The sequence below is a fragment of the Diceros bicornis genome, unplaced genomic scaffold (genome assembly GCF_020826845.1).
Source record: "Diceros bicornis minor isolate mBicDic1 unplaced genomic scaffold, mDicBic1.mat.cur scaffold_55_ctg1, whole genome shotgun sequence".
Lineage (NCBI taxonomy): Eukaryota > Metazoa > Chordata > Mammalia > Perissodactyla > Rhinocerotidae > Diceros > Diceros bicornis.
Window position 1 is genome coordinate 2726515 of NW_026691429.1, and position 19669 is coordinate 2746183.

Consider the following 19669-nt stretch of genomic DNA (forward strand, 5'->3'; position numbering starts at 1 on the left):
ATTTCTATGCTATTATTCATGTGTATGCTATATTTTTTTTTCAGAATTTACTCAAGCTTGAGTATAAATACTTGACGGGAATGTATGTTTGTTATATTGGTAATGTAAAAGTGGTGGGCGATAGCCACCATCTCAGTAGTTACTTTCAACTTTCCCTGCTATGATATCATGTGTCTATATAAGGCAACATAACTGGGCGTTATTGAGCACATTTTTAATATAATATAATTTGGGGAAAAATGGAAATTTCTGGCCAGATCTAATTGTTACTCTTCTACTATTACCCTCTAAAGACTCAAATAACTCATAAAATACATATTCTGCTCTAAATTCAGAGTCTTCCCAGAAGAAGAGGTATTTAAATGAGACCTGAAAAATGAGCTAAAATGAAAAATGACCCTAAAATACTCCCAATTTTTTCTAAGTTAAAGTCAAATTCCATACAATGGCTTAAAGGTCTTCCAAGAGCCTACCCTCCATTACCTACAGGTCCATTTCTCCTAAGACTCACCCCCGCCTTCATTCTGCTCCAGGTTTGCTAACTTTCTCACTGTTTCACAAAGAAACACCAGCCCTTCTCTAACACCAAAGATTTCTGAACTGTCTATTTCTCTGCTCGAAACACTATTCCTCAGATATTTGCCAGGCTGACACTCTCATCTCCTCTAAGTCCCATTCAAATATCATTTTCTGACTAAGGCTCATCCTTATCACTATTTTAAATTCCACGCCCTCTTCCCACCAGCAATCCCCATCCTTCTTATTCTGCTCAGACTCTACTCTATTTTCCCCCAGACCTACTGTCACCTTCTAACTCCTGTTTATTAAGTTTATTGTCCATTTTCCCCACCATAATGCATTAACTGTGGGGCAGAAAGATTTCTCCACTTAGTTTACTACTGTATCCCAGCATACATAATAGTTCCTAGTAACTAACTGGCACTTAATATATATTTCTAGAACAAATAAATGGGTAATCACCTTTATACCTTGAAGCTGTTTTTCACAAAGTATTATCTACTTCTAACCTAACTCAAACTATTCAGGACTTATCTGCCCTCACAGGGACTTTCTTTGCCTAGTGTACTGTATCACTAATAAGAAGGAAGAGTAAATAAAGAGAGGACACATAACCACATCTCAAATCCATCTTGAATTTGAAATAAACTACAATTAAAATGTGACTGTGAAATAAAAGACAAAATATCAGAGCCAGTTATGCTAACGCATCCCATATAGAATGGCTTCTAAAGAGGTGTGTTCCCCTGTAGAAGCTCTGTTCCCTGCTCCCTTCCCTGGAAGACTTAAAATTCTGTGGATGAAGGTGTCCCTCTAGCACCTAAAAATGAGTACCAAGAAATAAAAATATCATACATTAGTATTTTGGATATCTCAGAGTGCCACAACTACTAGAGGCAAAAAGCATGTCACCTTTTTTTGTCCTCTTGATCTCTCTACTCTGTAAGTGAATGTATGATGACCCAGCATAACCATCACACTGAATTTCAAACTCTAGATAAGAGTTACATATATTTGGTTGAAATCTTATTTAGGATAGTGTGTGTGTGTGTGTGTGTGTGTGTGTGTGTGTGTGTGTGTGTGATTGGCACAACAATGATCTTATGAGAGCCAGGCCAGACTCTATCCACCTTCAAATTGCAGTAGCTGAGATCATAGAGAGGTCAAACCAGCCAGCTGCCCCTGATTCCAGTTGCTTACCCTTGATCAGGAAGGACAGTCCTGGAAGTGATACACTTTTCCCTCTCTTGTCACACTTTGGCTTGCTCTTTTGGGGCCTGATATATCTATTTTCTCAACAGCCCTTTGAGATACCTTCCTCACAAGCCTAGAAATATGTACCTCAGTCTCTAAAGACCAATTAGAGTTCATTTGGAGTGTGAGGATGACATCTTTATTAGGATATGGTGAAATAAAGGGTGTTTCATTAAATGTTGACTCTCTTATTGGATCTAAGTCACAATACAATTATTAAATGTGTCTGATCATGGAAACTCTCCAAATTGTACTAAAGTTTTCTAGAATGTATCATATTGGTGATAATTTTTTCTTGCCATATGCTCTTCTCTCTCTTCTAGGCTACCCCTTCTTGTCTCATTCATCAAGAAACTCTTGTCTATCCCTGGTGTTACTGGTTGAGTTTACCCCACAACCATTCATGTGTTGAAGTCCTAAGGCCCAGTAACTCAGAATGTGGCTATATTTGGAGATAGGGCCTTAATAGAGGTGATTAAAGTTAAAATGAGTTGATTAAGGTGAGCACTAAACCGACCAGACTGGTGTCTTTGTAAAAAATAAGAAATGAAAATTTGAACACCCAAAAAGACACCAAGGATAGATGTAAACATAAAAAAGACTATTTGAGGACGTGGCAAGAGGGTGGCCATATGCAAACCAAGGAAAGTGGCCTCAGAAGAAATCAACTCTGATGGCATCTTCTTATTGGCCTTTTAGCCTCCAGAACTGTGAGAAAATAAATTTCTGTTGTTAACATGACCTAGTCTATGGTATTTTTTTGTGGGAGCCCTAGCAAACTAATGTACTTGCTTATCAACACTAGGGCTTTTTTATGTTGGTGCAATCCCGTGTTTTACAGGTAGAAAGACTATTAAATTAGGAAATGTGATGCATCATAATGAAATATTCTCCAATTTTTCATTAATACATATACAACACTGACCAACCAAAGAAATATAAATGTTCATAGACCCTTAATTGTTATCAGTCATTGCTTCACCTAGGAGATATTTTCACTTTGAATCTTTTTGTGGATGCAAAGCTTTTTGAAATTTCTTCCTTGATTTCTCTAGTTATCTGTCTATGTCTATCTATAGGTCCATTTTTGTCTATTTCATACAGCTGCTATACTTTTACCCTTAATTCCTTAATTTTTGGGGAAACACACTCTTTTATTGAAAAGCTCACAATGACTCTAGTAAAGATATTTGTTCCTTCCTCTATCTATTGCCAGGGAAATCTTTGTTATCACGGTAAGCCAAGAAATAAGAGTCAGAAAGAAAAAATAAGTTTATTTCCAATGGCATTTTACAGTAGAAATTTTACTTATGACCTCCTAACTGACTCTGTCTGCCAACAATTGGGGTGAGAACCTTTGGTGTCAGAAGTTCTGGGTCCGCACTCCTATTTTCTCACCTATGAACTACATGATTTGAAGGAAGTCATTTAATCCATCTAAATGAAGCTAAGTTTCCATCACCAATTTTATTATTCTTGTTTATAGATTACAATGTTATACATACAAGGAACTTATAAACTGTCAAGTGAAAATTAGAAGGAAAAAAAGCTGCTCTCTTTCATCCTTCTAGAATCCCAGTAATTTTATAGACTTTATTTCAAGCTAGCTGGCATAGCTGTTTTTCCAAATGCCCCAGCCTCGTTTACTTTCAAAACACATTCATGTACATTAGTGCCAACTTGAAAAAACAAATGCAGACTAGTGTTTCAACAATATCCAAACATTTTTTTGTTTTCTTATTTTACGTATTTCTGAGAGGACAGGCTGATAACAATGACAGGGAGATAATCTGTGAAATAAAATATAGCCATTGTTCACCAAATATTTTCACTTACTAAAACTTTGGTCTATTTAACATTTTCTTCAGGGCATTTTTAACATCTTTATTTCTTAAAGCCATAGATGAAGGGATTCAACATTGGAATCACCACAGTATGGAACACTGACACAACTTTATCCCTTTCTAGTGCATAGCTAGTACTTGGTAGGGAGTAAATGAAGAGAATTGAACCACAGTACAAGGTGACAGCTGTCAAGTGAGAGCAGAAGTGGAGAAGGCCTTGAGGTGGCCTTGGGTGGAGTGGATCTTCAAGATGGCAGCAATAGTGAAGAGGTAGGAGGCAAGAATAAGCATGGCAGGGGTGATGACATTGGAGACAAGTATGAAATAGAGCACAGCCTGGTAGCCCTTCTTCACATCACAGGCCAAATTTACAAGGGGAGGCAGAGCACAGAAAAAATCATCAATGATGTTGTTGCCACAAAAGCTCAGGGTAAATGTCTCGCTAGTGATGATGGTTGAATTAAGAAAGCCAGCAATGTATGAGGTTGCAAAAAGACTGGAACATAACCTTGCAGACATAGCCTGGGAATAAAGCAGCGGGTCAGAGATGGCCACATAGCGATCATAAGCCATGGCAGCCAACAGGTAAGATTCACTATCAGCCAGTCCAGCTGAGAAGAAGAACTGAGCTAGGTAGCCAGCAAAGGAGATGCTTTTGTCATCAGAGATGCAGGTCATCAGGATTTTGGGCACATTAGCAGAAGAAAACCAGAGATCCAGGAATGGCAGGTTTCCAATGAAGAAATACATTGGTGTGTATAGCCGAGAATCAGCACAGATCAGAGAAATCAGGGTGATGTTCGCTGAGAGACTGAAGACATAGATGATGAGGAAGATGAAAAAGAGCACTCTCTGTAACCGCATGTCTGCTGTGAACCCCAAAAGTATGAACACTTTCACTCTGGTGACATTTTGCTCATCCATTGGTTTGGGGTTTCTCTGGTCCCTTTCTGTGAAAAGATTAATGAATATGTCATGATTTAAGATATCAGTATATCAACTTCCCCATCATTTGCCATTTAAGATGATTGAAAAACCCAACTGATGTATTGACCTTGTAAATTGTGAGACATGTTTATGCTGAACTGGTATCGTTGTTGGATAAATGGGAAATCCTTCTTTGCTGCCTTGAGAGATGGGTTACTATGTACATAATATAGTGTGTCACCTTATATTTTTAAACTAGTTTTTCCTACTTTTTGGAGGGAGTAATTTCTGTATCTTCTCTTCCATTTGCACTTAGGGTGACTGGGAACCATGTGGAAGATATGAAGAACTGAATTTGAAAAGACGCACTGACTTCTCTTTGGGTCTTTTAATCCTTTTGTCTTTTTCCACAGAGTTACATATAGAAGCACACCTATATTATTTTAACTATCTATTGGAATATCTTTAGAAGTGCATTTTACTATAATTTCTTCAAAAGCAATAGTTATATTTTCTTCAACTTTTTACCCACAAAACCAAGAACACAGCTTTGCATAAAGTTGAAAATGTGTAACTTGAATAAAAGAATAGATTTACTTAGATAATAGGAATTTGAGATAATAGCTACCTATATGACACTCAATATAACCTATAAAGAAGTAATTATATTAATGAATGGATAATTGTGTTCATAATGTGATTGAATTTCCTACAGAACCAAGATTTTAGAAAAATAAAGGAACCAAAAAACTAAACTGTCCAAACTGAATGATTTTGGGATGGATGGTAGGCTGAATAATGGCCTCTATAGATATCTATGTTCTAATTCCTGAAACCTGAGAATGTTACTTTATATGGAAAAAGAGTTATTAAATTAAGAACCTTGAGATGGGTAAATTGCCAGGATGAGCCCTAAATGCAACCCCAAATATTCTTATATGAGGGAGGCAGAGGAAGATTTGACTACAGACACAAGAGAATAAGGCAATGGAAACTCAGAGGCAGAGACTGGAGTGATACAACTCAAGAAGACAGAGAAGGCAAGGAATAGATTCACCACTGCAGCCTCTGGTTGGAGTGTGGTCTTGCCAACACCTTGGTTTTGGTTCAGTGACATTGAGTTTGGACTTTTAACCTCTAAAACTATGAGGGAATACATTTCTGTTGTTTTAAGCAGCCACATTTTTGGTAATTTGTTAATGAAGGAAGTTATGGAACTCAACCTCTAACAATCTTCTTTTCCTTAAAGATAGGAGACTGAATTATTGCCAGCATTAAAGGAAGCACTCCCTTTGCTTATTATGTTACAACCCAGGGGGCCCCTATTACAACACACCAAAATCAAAAAAGGCCTGAATGATGATTGTCATTGTTCTGAATTGACAGGGGGTGTGATATTTCTGCTATTAGATCCAAGGCTTTAGAATCTCTTCTGCTGGGGGACAAAAAAAAATAAAAACCTTAATCTTAGTCACATGCTTGGCTATGGACTTAAAACTGAGCTATAAAAATGAAGAATTGCTCTTTCACAACTGTATCTGTTTGATAGTAAAAATCTATAATTTTTAACTGTAAAATAAATATTAATGCTATACTTATTGTCAAAGCAGAAATTCTTCATAAAAACCAAAAGAGGCTTGGAATAGGTTACCTTTGAATTCCCTTAGAATTTCAAGGCTGTCAGATGCTAAGTCATTTTTAACAAAGCAGCTTAAGACTAAGTACCAAGAAATTTGGGTTTGACCTTAGTTGACTGCTGCCAAATTCAAATAAAATTATAACCTCCCAAACTCTATTTTCTCACCTAGTTTTCTTAGTTCAGTGAGACATTATGAGATCACAGATGTGATTAAGCACTGTGAAAACTAGAAGTTAAAACTATATATTGCCTTCTCTATGTTTTCTTCATCGCTGTAGTCTACCCTTCAGATATATCTATTTTATTTCCCAAGAATTTCCGATTACCCATGCTATTGACTCCATAGAGTTTCATGTGTTCTCATGCAGAAACTTCTTCTTCAATATGTGGCTTCTACACAAGTTGTGCAATTGCTGGGCTTGTTTGCAGAATTACAACAGGGAATGAAAATTTCAAGAGAATTTTCCTACCTAATATCTTTTTTTCCTCTACAGTTATTAAAAAATTAAGTAAACTTAAGTGTCAATGTCTATGTACATGAATATGTATATCAACGCTTTCACAAAAAACATGGGTTGAAGTTATCTTGGTGTAAGACATAAGATGCAGGTAAATAATATAAATTAAGAAGATGTGAAAAGGAAAAACAAGCCCTGGACCTAAAATGGAAGCAAGGATAAACCTGTTGCACAGCAACCAGTCCAATCCACTACTCTGTGCAGACCACAGATCTGATCAAAACTTTCTAGCAGCCCATATATACAATCAGTAGCATCCAAAAGACAAGCAAACCAACCAAAAGATTGGGCAATATATTATCATTATTGATACTAATTTGAAATTATTTCTCCCAAGATTTCTTGTAAAGACAATGAGTTTTGAAATATAAGGCATAATATATTGAATGTTATTACATATGTAGACGCACAACAGAGTTTTTTTGAGCTGCATTTACTTGCCAGTAATTTGCAGACTTAAACCTGGCTACATCCTTTCTTAGATTGGAGGAGACACTCAGACCCTTCTCCCCACAAAATATTTCTCCTCCCCATCTGCCACACATCGTTCTTTACCAAGAGGCATTTTTAAAAGATAAATGCCTCTGGGAGTGGTCACTCAGAAGGAGCTGAACTCTCAGTGATCTCTCAGTCCTCTCCAGGCATAATGAACTTGCCATTTCTGTCATTCAGTTTGATATGTTAATCAGATGCTTCTTGAGTTACATATTAATTATAAGTCTATAGTATAATCCCAAAGATTTATATTATATTTGCACTCCATCTCTTAAGGAGTTCGTGTACCATGCAATGCCTAACATAGAATAATAAACATTTTAAACTCATGATAATATGAACCCATTTTAATTTTTCTATACTTGTCCTAATCTAAGGACTAATAAATTTCCTGCAAGATAACAGAAGAGGCAATGGTGGGCCACATACAGCTACAGAGGATTTATGAGAATGAAAACATCCATCAAGTACACATCTCATTGCTTGTTTCATTGAAAGAGAAGATAAGTCTGGAGGAAAATACATTTGGAGACATTTCTGCTTCCTTCATCAAATATAATTATAAGAAAGAAAACTTTATTCTATCTCACAATGTAGAATTATGTTACGGTTTGATTACATTAAGAATTGTTTTGTCTTTCGTCGCTGTTGTGATTTCCTAACCTTTTCCTCTGGTTATTTTAACGCAATACTTCGTGAAGAAAAGGAGACACTTCATTTGAATTTCAACTCAAGTCTAGAATTTCTCACATTGTCTTAAATAAAAAGTGCTTTCTATTCATGTCACAGGAATCCCATTTCCAACAGTAACAACACTGGAGAGTATATAAGCCTGAGCACCCCTTTGGGATATGCTGCTGGAAGCAAAGAGGATCCTCACGTGCTATTCTAGCACTAAGTGACCAATTATAATGCTCAGCTATCTTTCTGGAATGCAGCAGGGAGAAATCATTCAAAATGAATATAATTGGTCCAATTAGTCTGTAAAGCCCTTTGCTTTGTGAGTTTCATTCACGCATTTTAGATGAAAGAGGAACCTGCAAAAAGGAACAGCCAACAGAAATGTCAGCACACAGTAGATACTCAAGAATCATTTGCAATCCACAGTGATAACAATAATGATAATGAAAAGGCCACAGAATTTTAGTGCTGAGACATGTTGACTATCATTTAATAAAAAGAGCCCATTTTACAATCAATGAATTGAGTGACAGGATTTGAGAAATGGAATTTGAGAGACAGATCCAGTCATATGGTTAGAGGAAGCTTCATCTCTACATCAGAACATGATTATACTCATTGATTCAAAACATATTTATTATGCAACACCTAGGTACACAGCACTGAGGGAGAAGCTGGGGGAGATACATCTGGGAGGCGAGGTAAGGTCTTAGGTGGGCTTAGTTATTGCCAAGAGACATTTCAGGACAGAGACTGTCTAAGAGTGAACCTCAGGTCTACAACTCATTAGTTGTGTGACCAAGAGCAGTGCACTTAAACTCACCAAGCCTCAGTTTTACTATCTATAAAGTGGAAATAACTTGTCTTCCTCATAAAGTTGTTGTGAAGATTGAATGAGATAATATATATAAAGGTTTTAATAAATATCAGTGAAAAAAATCAAAAAACAAGCAAAAGTAAAAATAAAAATAAAATAAAGAGAGGGAGATACAGTGCCTGCCCTTGTGGAAGTTATGGCCTCATGGGGGAGTTAATCAACTAATTAAATACATTTATAATTATCAATTATGACTAGTATTGCAGTCATAATATTAAGGTGTCATAAGATTTTACTACAGTATCTGACATAGTGTGGGACTTTAGGGAAGATTTGTCTGAGGAGGTTATATTAAACTGAGAACTGAATGACAATAATAGGAGGTCACCAGTCATAGTGAGTGATGATGGTAGGGGTGGCAGCTGCAGGGAGGGTAGGGAGAGTAGTCTTGTGAGATCACAGGAAATGCAAGGATCCCACTTGAGAAAAAGCACCATGGATTCTAGGAAGGGAAGGAAGTTCATAGTGGCTAGACCTTGGAAAGATAAATACAGCTGCACTGAATTAGGCAGGAGAGGTGGGCAAGGTCAGACCGCATAGGGACTGGGCGTCCATGTTAATGATTCAGAGTATATTCTAAGTGCACTGGGAAGCCACTGATGAGTTTAATCAGATGCATGCTGTGGTCAAATAAAACTCTCTTTACAACATGAAAAATAGAAGTGTGAAGGCAGAGAGGTTCAGATGACTATTTTGGAAACCCATGCAACAGCTGATAGTACTTGGACTGGGTGATAGTAAACAATTTGTTGAAAAATAGTCATATCTGAGAGATAATTGGGAAGTAATATACATATAGGAGTTGGTGATGAAACCTTTAACACACAAATATCTCTGAAATTTCCTTGTCTTTGAAAACAGCCACTTTCCTCTCTCTCAGGGGAAAAAATCTTTTAATGACATTGTAGGGACAGTTGTCTTGCAGGAAATGTCAATATCTTCTCTGTTCCTACGCTCAACATCTCTCTTTGCTTCCAGGTCCAAGAGAGAATTAGATCCGAGCACAAGCCAGATGTGGAGTGGAAGGACGGCTCTTGGAGGACATGTGTATACACCTGATGTGGGATTGTGCTGATTGTCAGGGGCTGAGGAGCTTGTGGGGAATGGGTACTCAGGAAATTGAATAAAGGAAGATAAACTAAGAAATAACATCAGCAGAGGCCTATACTCAATACAAATGAGATGTAAGACCATCCCTTACATTCTTTGTAAAGGAAGGAGTCAAAAAAATTAGAGAGACATGTATGTTGGTGTAGATCAATCATGTGCAACCTACTTAACCATCTCCTAAACCTGCAGTTCTCACATCTTTTGATCTCAGCACCTGGGTCAACTGTGTCAGGCACCAGGGGCCAGAGGCCAGTTTTTGGAAGGATGGGAAGAGGAAACAGATTCATACTCACTGACTGTGTTCTTCAATTTATTAGAGACTCTTGCATAATAGAGGAGATTCAAAACAAAATGACTAGACAGATTGAGGCTTTGTTGTTTTCATTTCTACAAGTAGAAACTAAAAGAGGTAAAAATGTTATTGTTGTTGTTTGTGGCCCTGTTATAAATCACCTGCCCCTCTCAACAACCTAAGACCAATATGGCAACTTGACAAGACAATGGGTCAAGCTCCTTTACAAGACACAAAAGTCTCATAATTTATAGCCTTCCTCTCCAGCCACATCTTCTGGTATTCTCCACCACCATGCTGTTGATGGTGCAGACCCTCAGAACTTTTGTGCTGTCATCTAGAAAAGCCTCCACCATGACCACCTCTCTTTAGATATCTACATGCTGCTCCTCGTGCTTGCAGTGCTCTTGCGCACTACTCCATCTGGTTTGCTTCTATTCATGCCACACAATTCAAGTCAAGAGTTAACCTAAAACATTGTACATTCCCCGCACCCCTGCACAAACAGAATCAGTCACTTCCCCCAATTTGCACCAGGTGATCCCCAACGCAGTACACTCTGTACAGAGCACAGTTAACACCAAGAATTCAGGGTTCCCTCCACACTTGTCCTCCACTCTCAGATCCTAACAAAGGAGTAGTTACAATTCTAAGTGCTTGTTAAATGCCCGGCACAGGGTTAAGCACATTACGGCTGTTATCTCCTTCAAACTTCAAACAGTTCAAAGAGATAAAACCTGTCTAGAGCAGTGGGGAAATTTCCTAAACATAATACAATTGAGAAAAATGAAAAATGTATGAGATAATACTTCTTTAAGAAATGAAATTGGGGGGCCAGCCCGGTGGTGCAAGCGGGTAAGTGCGCGCACTCTGCTGTGGCGGCCCGGGCTTCACGGGTTCGGATCCCGGGCATGCGCCGACACACTGCTTTCAAGCCACACTGTGGCGGCGTCCCATATAGCGTCCCATATAAAGTGGAGGAAGATGGGCACGGATGTTACCCCAGGGCCAGTCTTCCTCAGCAAAAAAAAGAGGAGGATTGGCAGATGTTAGCACAGGGCTGATCTCCTCACACACACACACACAAAAATGAAATTGTTTTAAAAAACAGAAAATGCACAGCAACTGTGTTTAAGCATTCTCTGAATAATTTGGTAAATAAGTTAATACATGTAAAGTTTAGAACTTTGTTTAAAATATATAATAATCAATATATAAATTTAGAATTAATATGAATGCTGTCATTTAATTTCTCTATTTTGAACCCTGATATGTTTTTTATATCTTTTTTGGGGAGACAGGGCACTAAAATTTCAGGAATTGCAGCTTTTATGGTAAGCAAAATCACTCTCTCATTATTCACAAATCTCCACCCATTGGTAATATCAATAGAGTATGAGAGATGGGAGAGTGGAGAGAAAAACTGGCAATAACATTCAGCCACCCACCAAAAAAAGGGGCTCTGCTCTGATATTCCCAAATGCAAGAGACCTCCAGCCTGGAGGAGTGAGGAAATGGAGTAAAATAGAGGTTCTGTATGTGTATTTATGATCCAAATCCTAATTACTCTGTGATTATGCTGAGAAACACATAAAAACACAAGAAGTGTTCACAGAAATGAAAACTTAGAAAATGCTGGACACTCAAACATACCTCTTGGCTTCACAATAGATAACCCGATCAACAAAGAAGCCAACTTATTTGAAGGTCAGAATTTTGTTTACTTCTTAATGTTATCTTCTGAAAATACAACACAGACATAATGAAAATTGATGACAATGAAATTGTCATGTTAGAAAAATGTTCAAATTGCAGATATATCTGTTGAGCTCTGAAGATTTGACATGTGGCTGTTTAACAATTGAAGAAAAACCAATATGGATTACATTTTAATAGAGCTTCAAAGAGAATTGAGATACACAAGTTAAGAGAAACCTTTGAGAAAACTGAGGAAGTTCTCCAATGGATTTTGTGAAAATAACACTCTTTGTGAATGAGCCATGAATAACCATAATGAGGTGTTGAAAATTCTATGTCCCTTTCAATACTTAATTTCTTACTATCTAGGTGTATGAACTGGTCCATAGTTGAAATTCTGTGTAGCATTTCAAGATCTTTGTTTTATTTTCCAAGATCTATTCCAGTGAAATGCTTCATTATAATATGCTAGAAAATGTTGGTTTTGTTTCCCATGTTAGTGTATTCACATCAATAGACATTTTCCTCATATCTGTCTTCCTTAGATAAGAAAGACTTTCTGTATTTGTGAATGGTTAACTCCTTTTCTGCACTTTGCACTTATGAAATAGGTTTATTTCTCAGGGGAGGAAGCTGAAGAGAGAGTGTGACAAGTGACAAAACCCCTTCTATCCTTTTAGGGAGTCTGTATCTCTCTTGCCCATTTACCCCACAGTGTACCATGAACCAGATATGTGTGACCAAGGCCACATTTCTAGATACCTGTGCCCTGATGATGCCCTTTTCCAGGAGCTCCTTCCTTACCTCCATTCTAATGATAGTAGAAGAAGACTTGCTCAGTGTTCATAGATGAGTGACTGAATAAATGAAATTATTTTTGGCCAATTTTCCTCTTTTTATTTTCATGATGCTGACTTTAGACAAAATCAGAAATAGAATGAAATAGAAATATTTCAGGCCTCATTTAGCCCACAGGCCAAATATTTATTGAACAGTGACTATGGACAATTTATCCAATTATGTGCTAATCACTAGAGACCCAACAGCGAACAAGTGAACAACGTAGAAAGAGTCCTTGTGCTGCTTATAGTTCAGGTTGTCATGACTACGGAGCAAAGCAATTGCTTAGTGTGATTGTGAGAAGTTGCAAGACTTGCCCAAGACCATGAAGAGAGTTCATGTCAGAGCCAGCATAATCGGAACTCCTAGCAACACACTTTGTAAGTCTTAGATGCTCTAAAACTTAGTCCTCTATCCCCTTTTTTCACCAAAATGGTTTTCTCTACCTCTACTGGAGCAGAAGGTCTAAATTTGGGTCCATTGTTCACTAGGAAAAACATAGATGGGCCTCAAAGGGTACAAGATTCACCCCTGAAAATGTTCAGGAGAAATCTTGTTTGCATGCTTATGTGTTCAAGAGGGTCTGTTAGATTCTCCGTAGGGTCCATGGTTCAGAGCCATTGGGCTACAGGTTTCAGATTTGTATCCCTCAAAATGAAGGACTTCTAGAGTGATGTAGACAGTTTCTGAAATGGATTTTACCAAAGGAATTTAGGCAAGAAAGGGTAAGCTAGATGAAATTTCCTTTAGAGTACCTTAGAACTCTGACCTTCTAGATTTGACTGCTGAAAAGAGTTGTCAGCCAAACATTAAAATCAAGTCTCATTTTATCATTTTGAACATATCCAGAAGAAGAAACCTAGGTAAAACTTATGAAAACACTGTCAAGAAAAGGAAGTAAGGGTATACTGATATTTTATATTGCTGTTTTGATTAAAAAAAAAGAGAGAGAGAGCGAAGACATCCTAAATGAACAATTACTGGTTTTCATATGAAAGAATTTCAAATCAAAGCAAAGTGATTATGAATCGTGAGTGTGAATAACAGCATCAATGTAAACAAACGTTTGTGGGGTAATGTTTTGTCCTTCCATTTAATTTTATCTTAAAGGGAAAAAAGTGCCCCTGTTCTCAAGGAGCTTACCTTCTACTAAATATAGACAGGCTGGATGTTCACCAAGCCCATCTACTCTTCTAGACACAGAGGAAGATCACAGTCCCCAGTCAACTTTAGAGCTAAGCTAGGATCATGTGACTACATTCTGGCCAATAGGATTTGACAAAAATGAGGTACACCATTTCTATTTCTGGAAATATAAATACACAATAAAACCCCATACACAATCATCCACATCATCCATCCTTTCTCCTCCCCTTCTGCCAAATCCCAGGGGCCATGTTCGGTGACAGTGATGCCGAAAGAAGGAAGAAAACTGGCTCTCCAAGTCACCAATTAGCAGAAAGATGACACGTCCCAGAACTTGAAATGGAATATAGTCTAGCCCATCCCAATTAAAATTGGTCATTCATTTAAAAATCAAAAAAATGTCTATTAAAAACCCAACAACTAAACAGGAATTGCAATTGTTAAAAATCAAAAACAAACAAAAATGTAACCCCTACCTTTAAGGAAGATAATTTAATTGTGGAAAATGTAATTGCTAGCAGATATATATTACAATATTGTTTAGAGGCAAATTGAAAGGGGAAAAAAGATCTGTTAAAAAGAAATTATTGTCTATACTTTCCAATAAATTTTACTGTGAAACCATAACTGCTCTAAAAAAAACATAGTTTATTAAAAAAGGTGGGAGTAGGTGGTTGTTATCTCATGAGAAGAGTGTTGAGTTTGAAGGGGTCCAAAGATGAAGGGGAAGGTTGAAGGAGGTTTTCATTTTTCCTCTATATTCTTTACAGTTTTTGACTTTTTTTAGTAACAGGCATGTGTTAATGTAACCTATGTAATAGAAATAAAAAAGAATTAAAAATGGTTTGTCTATCTTTATAAATATATTAAATATAATTAATGACATTGCTTATAAATGATATATTTAAAACTTTTGCCTTTTTATGTAATCGTTTATCCATACATGAAGAGGCAAAAAATACGTTCCAACTATAGCTTAACAGGGAAAAGACATCTTTCTTGGAGAATTTTTGCCACCTTGTGGTGTGTAAAAGTAATATCACACATTTAATATATCCATACATTTGTTCAGGAAGAAGCATCTTCTACTAGCCAGGCTCTGCTACACTAAATGCTTTTGTAGAATCCATATCTTTCAAAATATCCGTGAGTAAGAATTCCAACTTTGTAGCACTTAATTATGTTGAAGAATTTACATGTATTTGCGGTCATATGTTTCCTGTCTCTTCCCTAAACTGTAAACCCTAAGAAAGCTGGGTCCATATCTGTTTTTGCTCACCAATGTATTATATGCCCTCCCTAGCGTAGTCCCTTGCATAGCACTTAGCACAGAAGCACTTGGTAAATATTTGTTGAGTTAGTTAATTGAATAGTTAATGTGCTGAAACTTAATCATCTTTGGGTTATTTTTGAAATTACAAAAAGCAATGGACAGAACAGTGTGTACAATATCTTTCCATTTGCCTGTGTGTGCAAAGATATATTCATGTAAATTCTTGTAAATTGATAAAACCCTCTGGAAGGAAAGATAGGAACTATTAATACTGATCCATGTTAGAGAAGGAAGCTGGAGGTCTGGGCTGCGATGATCACTTCTTATTGTGTACTCATTCGCATATCTTATTGGAATGTTTACCATGAACATATATTATTTTTCAATATAAAAACATAAACCAAAAAATAAATAGTATAACTATTACCCAATATAGACAACAAATTACCTGTATTTTTCATTATATAAAAGAGAGAAAATAAACATCCATGTCTTTTTTAAATTTTATTTTATTAATAAAAATTAAATATAGGGGCCGGCCCGGTGGCATAGCGGTTAAGTGCTCGCGCTCTGCTGCTGGTGGCCGGGGTTCGGAAACTGGGCGCGCACCCACGCACCGCTTGTCAGGCCATGCTGTGGCGGCATCCCACATAAAGTGGAGGAAGATCCGTATGGATGTTAGTTCAAGGCGTCTTCCTCAGCATAAAGAGGAGGATTGGCATGGATGTTAGCTCAGGGCTGATCTTCCTCACACACACACACAAAAAAAGTTGTATATATTTAAGGTGCACGATATCATGTTTTGGTTTACATATACATAGTGAAATCATTACTACAGTCAAGCTAATTAGCATAGGCATCTCCTCACATCATTATTATTTTTGTGTGTATGGTGAGAGCACTTAAGATCTACTTTCTTAGCAAATTTCCAGTATAAAATAAAATGCTATTAACTATCGTCACCATGCTATACATTAGTTTTTAGAACTTATTTATCTTACATAACTGAAACTTTCTATCCATTGACCAACATCTCCCCATTTGCCCCACCTCCCTGCCCCTGGTAACCACTGATCTACTCTCTACCTCTATGAATTTGACTTTTTTAGATTCTATGTGTAGGTTAGATCACGTGGTATTTTTCTTCCTCAGTCTGGCTTATTTCACTTATCATAATATCCTCCGGATTCATCCATGTTGTCATAAAATACAGGGTCTCCTTCATTTTTAAAGCAAGTTATATATATATTTGGTGATATATATATGATATATATCTCTCAATTGCTTTATCCATTCATCTATTGATGGACACTGATTATTTCCATATCTTGGCTATTGTGAATAATGTTGCAATGAACATGGGAGCTCAGATATCTCTTCAAGGTACTGATTACATTTTCTTTGGATATATACTCAGAAGTGGGGATTGCTGGGTCATATGGTAGTTATATTTTTAGAGGAACCTCCACATTGTTTTCCATAATGCATGTAACGATTTATATTCCCACCAAAAATGCATGAGTTCTCTTCTCCACATCCTTGACAACACTTGTTACCTTTTGTCTTTTTGATAATAGTCATCCCAACAGTTGTGAGGTGATATCTCACTGTGGTTTGATTTGCATTTCCCTGATGATTAGTGATGTTGAACATCTTTTTCTATACCTATTAGCCATTTATATATCTTCTTCGGAAAAACATTCAGGTTCTCTGCCGATTTTTTAATTAGGTCTTTTTCTCTTGCTATTGAGTTGTTTGAGTTCCTTATATATTTTGGATACTAACTCCTTACCAGATTTATGATTTGCAAATATTTTCTCCCAATACGTAGGCTGCCTTTTCATTATGTTGATTGTTTCCTTTGCTGTGAAGAAGGTTTTTTTTTTTTTTTTTGTGAGGAAGCTCAGCCCTGAGCTAACATCCATGCCAATCCTCCTCTTTTTGCTAAGGAAGACTGGCCCTGGGCTAACATCTGTGCCCATCTTCCTCCACTTTATATGTGATGCCTGCCACAGCATGGCCAGACAAGCGGTGCATTGGTGCACGCCCGGGATCCAAACCTGGGCCACCAGCAGTGGAGTGCGTGCACTTTAACTGCTACACCACGGGGTCGACCCCTGAAGAAGATTTTTAGTTTTTTTTTATTTTATTTTTCTTTTTGTGAAGAAGATCGGCCCTGAGCTAACATCTGCCAATCCTCCTCTTTTTCTGCTGAGGAAGACTGGCCCTGGGCTAACATCCATGCCCCTCTTCCTCTACTTTATATGGGACACCGCCACAGCATGGCTTGACAAGCGGTGTGTCAGTGTGTGCCTGGGATGTGAGCCGGCGAACCCTGGGCCCTGACACGTAGCAGTGGACGGCGCACTTAACCACTTGCGCCACTGGGCCGGCCCCCTGAAGAAGCTTTTTAATTTGATGTAGTTCTGCTTGTTTATCTTGGTTTTTGTTTTCTGTGCTTTTGGTGCCATATACAAAAAATCGTTGCCAAGATCAATGTCAAGAATCTTTTCCCCTGTGTTTTATTCTAGGAGTTTTTATGGTTTCAGGTCTTATATTTAAGTCTTTAATCCATTTTGAGTTTACTACCGTGTACGCTGTAAGACTGGGGTCCCCTATCACTCTTTTGCATAATTCCACATGACTTTTTATTGCAATCCTCTTATTTTTATCTTAAATCTTAGCATTGTAATATCTAACTATTTAAACTTATCATTTCAATATTTCAGGGCCTCCCCCCAAGCTAGTACAATGTTTTCTCTGTCGTATATTTGCTCTATTTTGTGTGTGTGTGTGTATAGCATAGCTATATACATTCAGAAGATTATATCAATCAAACATCTCTCAGAGGAAAGATCCACTTAAAAAAAAATGGAGTAGAAGAGAACAGAGTAAAAGAAAAGGGGAGCAAATTTAATTATTTCCCTGTGCTATATTGATCATTATTTGAGTGCTCAAAACTATATCCTTCCCCTTGTTGTCTTCATCAGAAAGTACCAAGAAGCACTGACTCTCTTTCCAAAAAAAATCTCTTGTACTTCTCTACTGCAAATTTCTAAAATCCCTCAAGAATGTAATTGTCTTTATTTTTTTTTTTAACGGAAGGTCCTTTGGGAATAGTCATGAGTTAATCATAAAATGTTAAATTTCCCTTTTAGTGTGATGGCTATTTGAGATTTCCTTTCTTCCTTCATTTCCTTCCCTCTTTTCTTTCCTTCCTTTTTGTATGAGCAGGTACCATGGGGCCCTCGAAGGAGTAACTGCCCTAAACATCAGGAGGATCGGGTTCTTAACATGATTGTGCTTCTAACTCGATGACCTTGAACAGGTCAGTTCCTCACTCTGATTATTAGCTCCCTCACCAGACAAAGACAGGGCTCAGCCCAGGCTGTCTGTAAGGTAGTTTTCACTTCTAACATTTCTGTGACTCAAAAAACTATATAGGAGTTTGAAGCCTGAACAATGAGTAGTTAATTCTTCAGAGAAACCATTACAGCAAAATGCTGACAAACTATTCTTGCCAGTGTGAGACTGAGGCTCCAAGGCCCAACATGGTTACTGATCCTCTTTCTAACAAGACACCTTGAGCATCATTAAGATTGAATGGGTGCAGAGATGGGCAATTACTAACCTTGAAAGAAATTATTAGCTCATTCCTAAACAATGTCAGAGGAACTAATTAATCAAGGCAATTTAAAATAACAAAACTTCCTGGGTGATAATTAGTGTTCAGCTCTGAAAGTTAGCTCCTAGGGCCTGATCCAGGTCAGGAAGCAAAGAAGCACTGACCCTGGGGATGAGCAATGCCTCCGTAGATTGATATAAGACAGGAGGGCCACTTTCTAGCGTTATCTGTTCATTGGATGCTATCCTGTCTTCTTGGGGTTTGATCTCTTGCCCTACAAAAGAAAACAAAACAAAAAAAAAACAAAAATGTGTTCCAATTCAACAAAACCTGGCAAACCCAGGAGATTAAATTAATTTATAAAAATCAGAAGCTGTAAGAAAGGCTATAATTCAAATCTTTGCTCTGTTGAAGAACATGTGTCTTGCACAAAGACATTTCTAGGTTTGAACACCAGCTCTTAATCTTGAGCAAGTTATTAAAACTCTCGAGTTTCAATTATTTCAAATGCAACAGCATGTTAAATAATAGCACCTGCAGTGTGGAATTAAATGAGATAACGCACATAATGTGCCTGGAACATAGTAAGAACTCAATACTTATTAATTGTCCTTATTGTTTAGTCATCGCTATCATTCTCACCCAGGCTATTGCATCAGCTCCTACCAGGTCCCCTCACCTCTAGTTGCTCTTCCTTCCTGACTATCCTACACAAAGCCACCTCTCCAGTTGGGTAGGCCTACATGTTATAAATGGTGGCCTCTTCCTACAGAAAGAATAATGCCCCAACTCCCCAAACTAAATAGGCCGTAATCTGACTCCATCGATTTTTCTATCCATATCTCCCACCACTTTACTTCATAATTCCTATAATCCCAGCTAAATCAGACCACTTGTTTGTCACATCGTCATGCTCTTCCTGTGCCATTCT

General features: G+C 37.5%; 1 protein-coding gene across 1 annotated transcript; it reads right to left on the minus strand.

The window, feature by feature from the left end:
• Positions 1–3806: 3806 nt before the first annotated feature.
• On the minus strand, positions 3807–4481 carry LOC131403118 (olfactory receptor 9G19-like). Its single transcript, XM_058537461.1, has one exon. The coding sequence runs from the start codon at positions 4479–4481 to the stop codon at positions 3807–3809; it is 675 nt and encodes a 224-aa protein (XP_058393444.1).
• Between the last annotated feature and the right edge of the window lie 15188 nt (positions 4482–19669).

Bases quoted from the DNA above. Each gene is read 5' to 3' on its own strand.
- LOC131403118 (XM_058537461.1), bottom strand. From the start codon at position 4,481: ATGCGGTTACAGAGAGTGCTCTTTTTCATCTTCCTCATCATCTATGTC.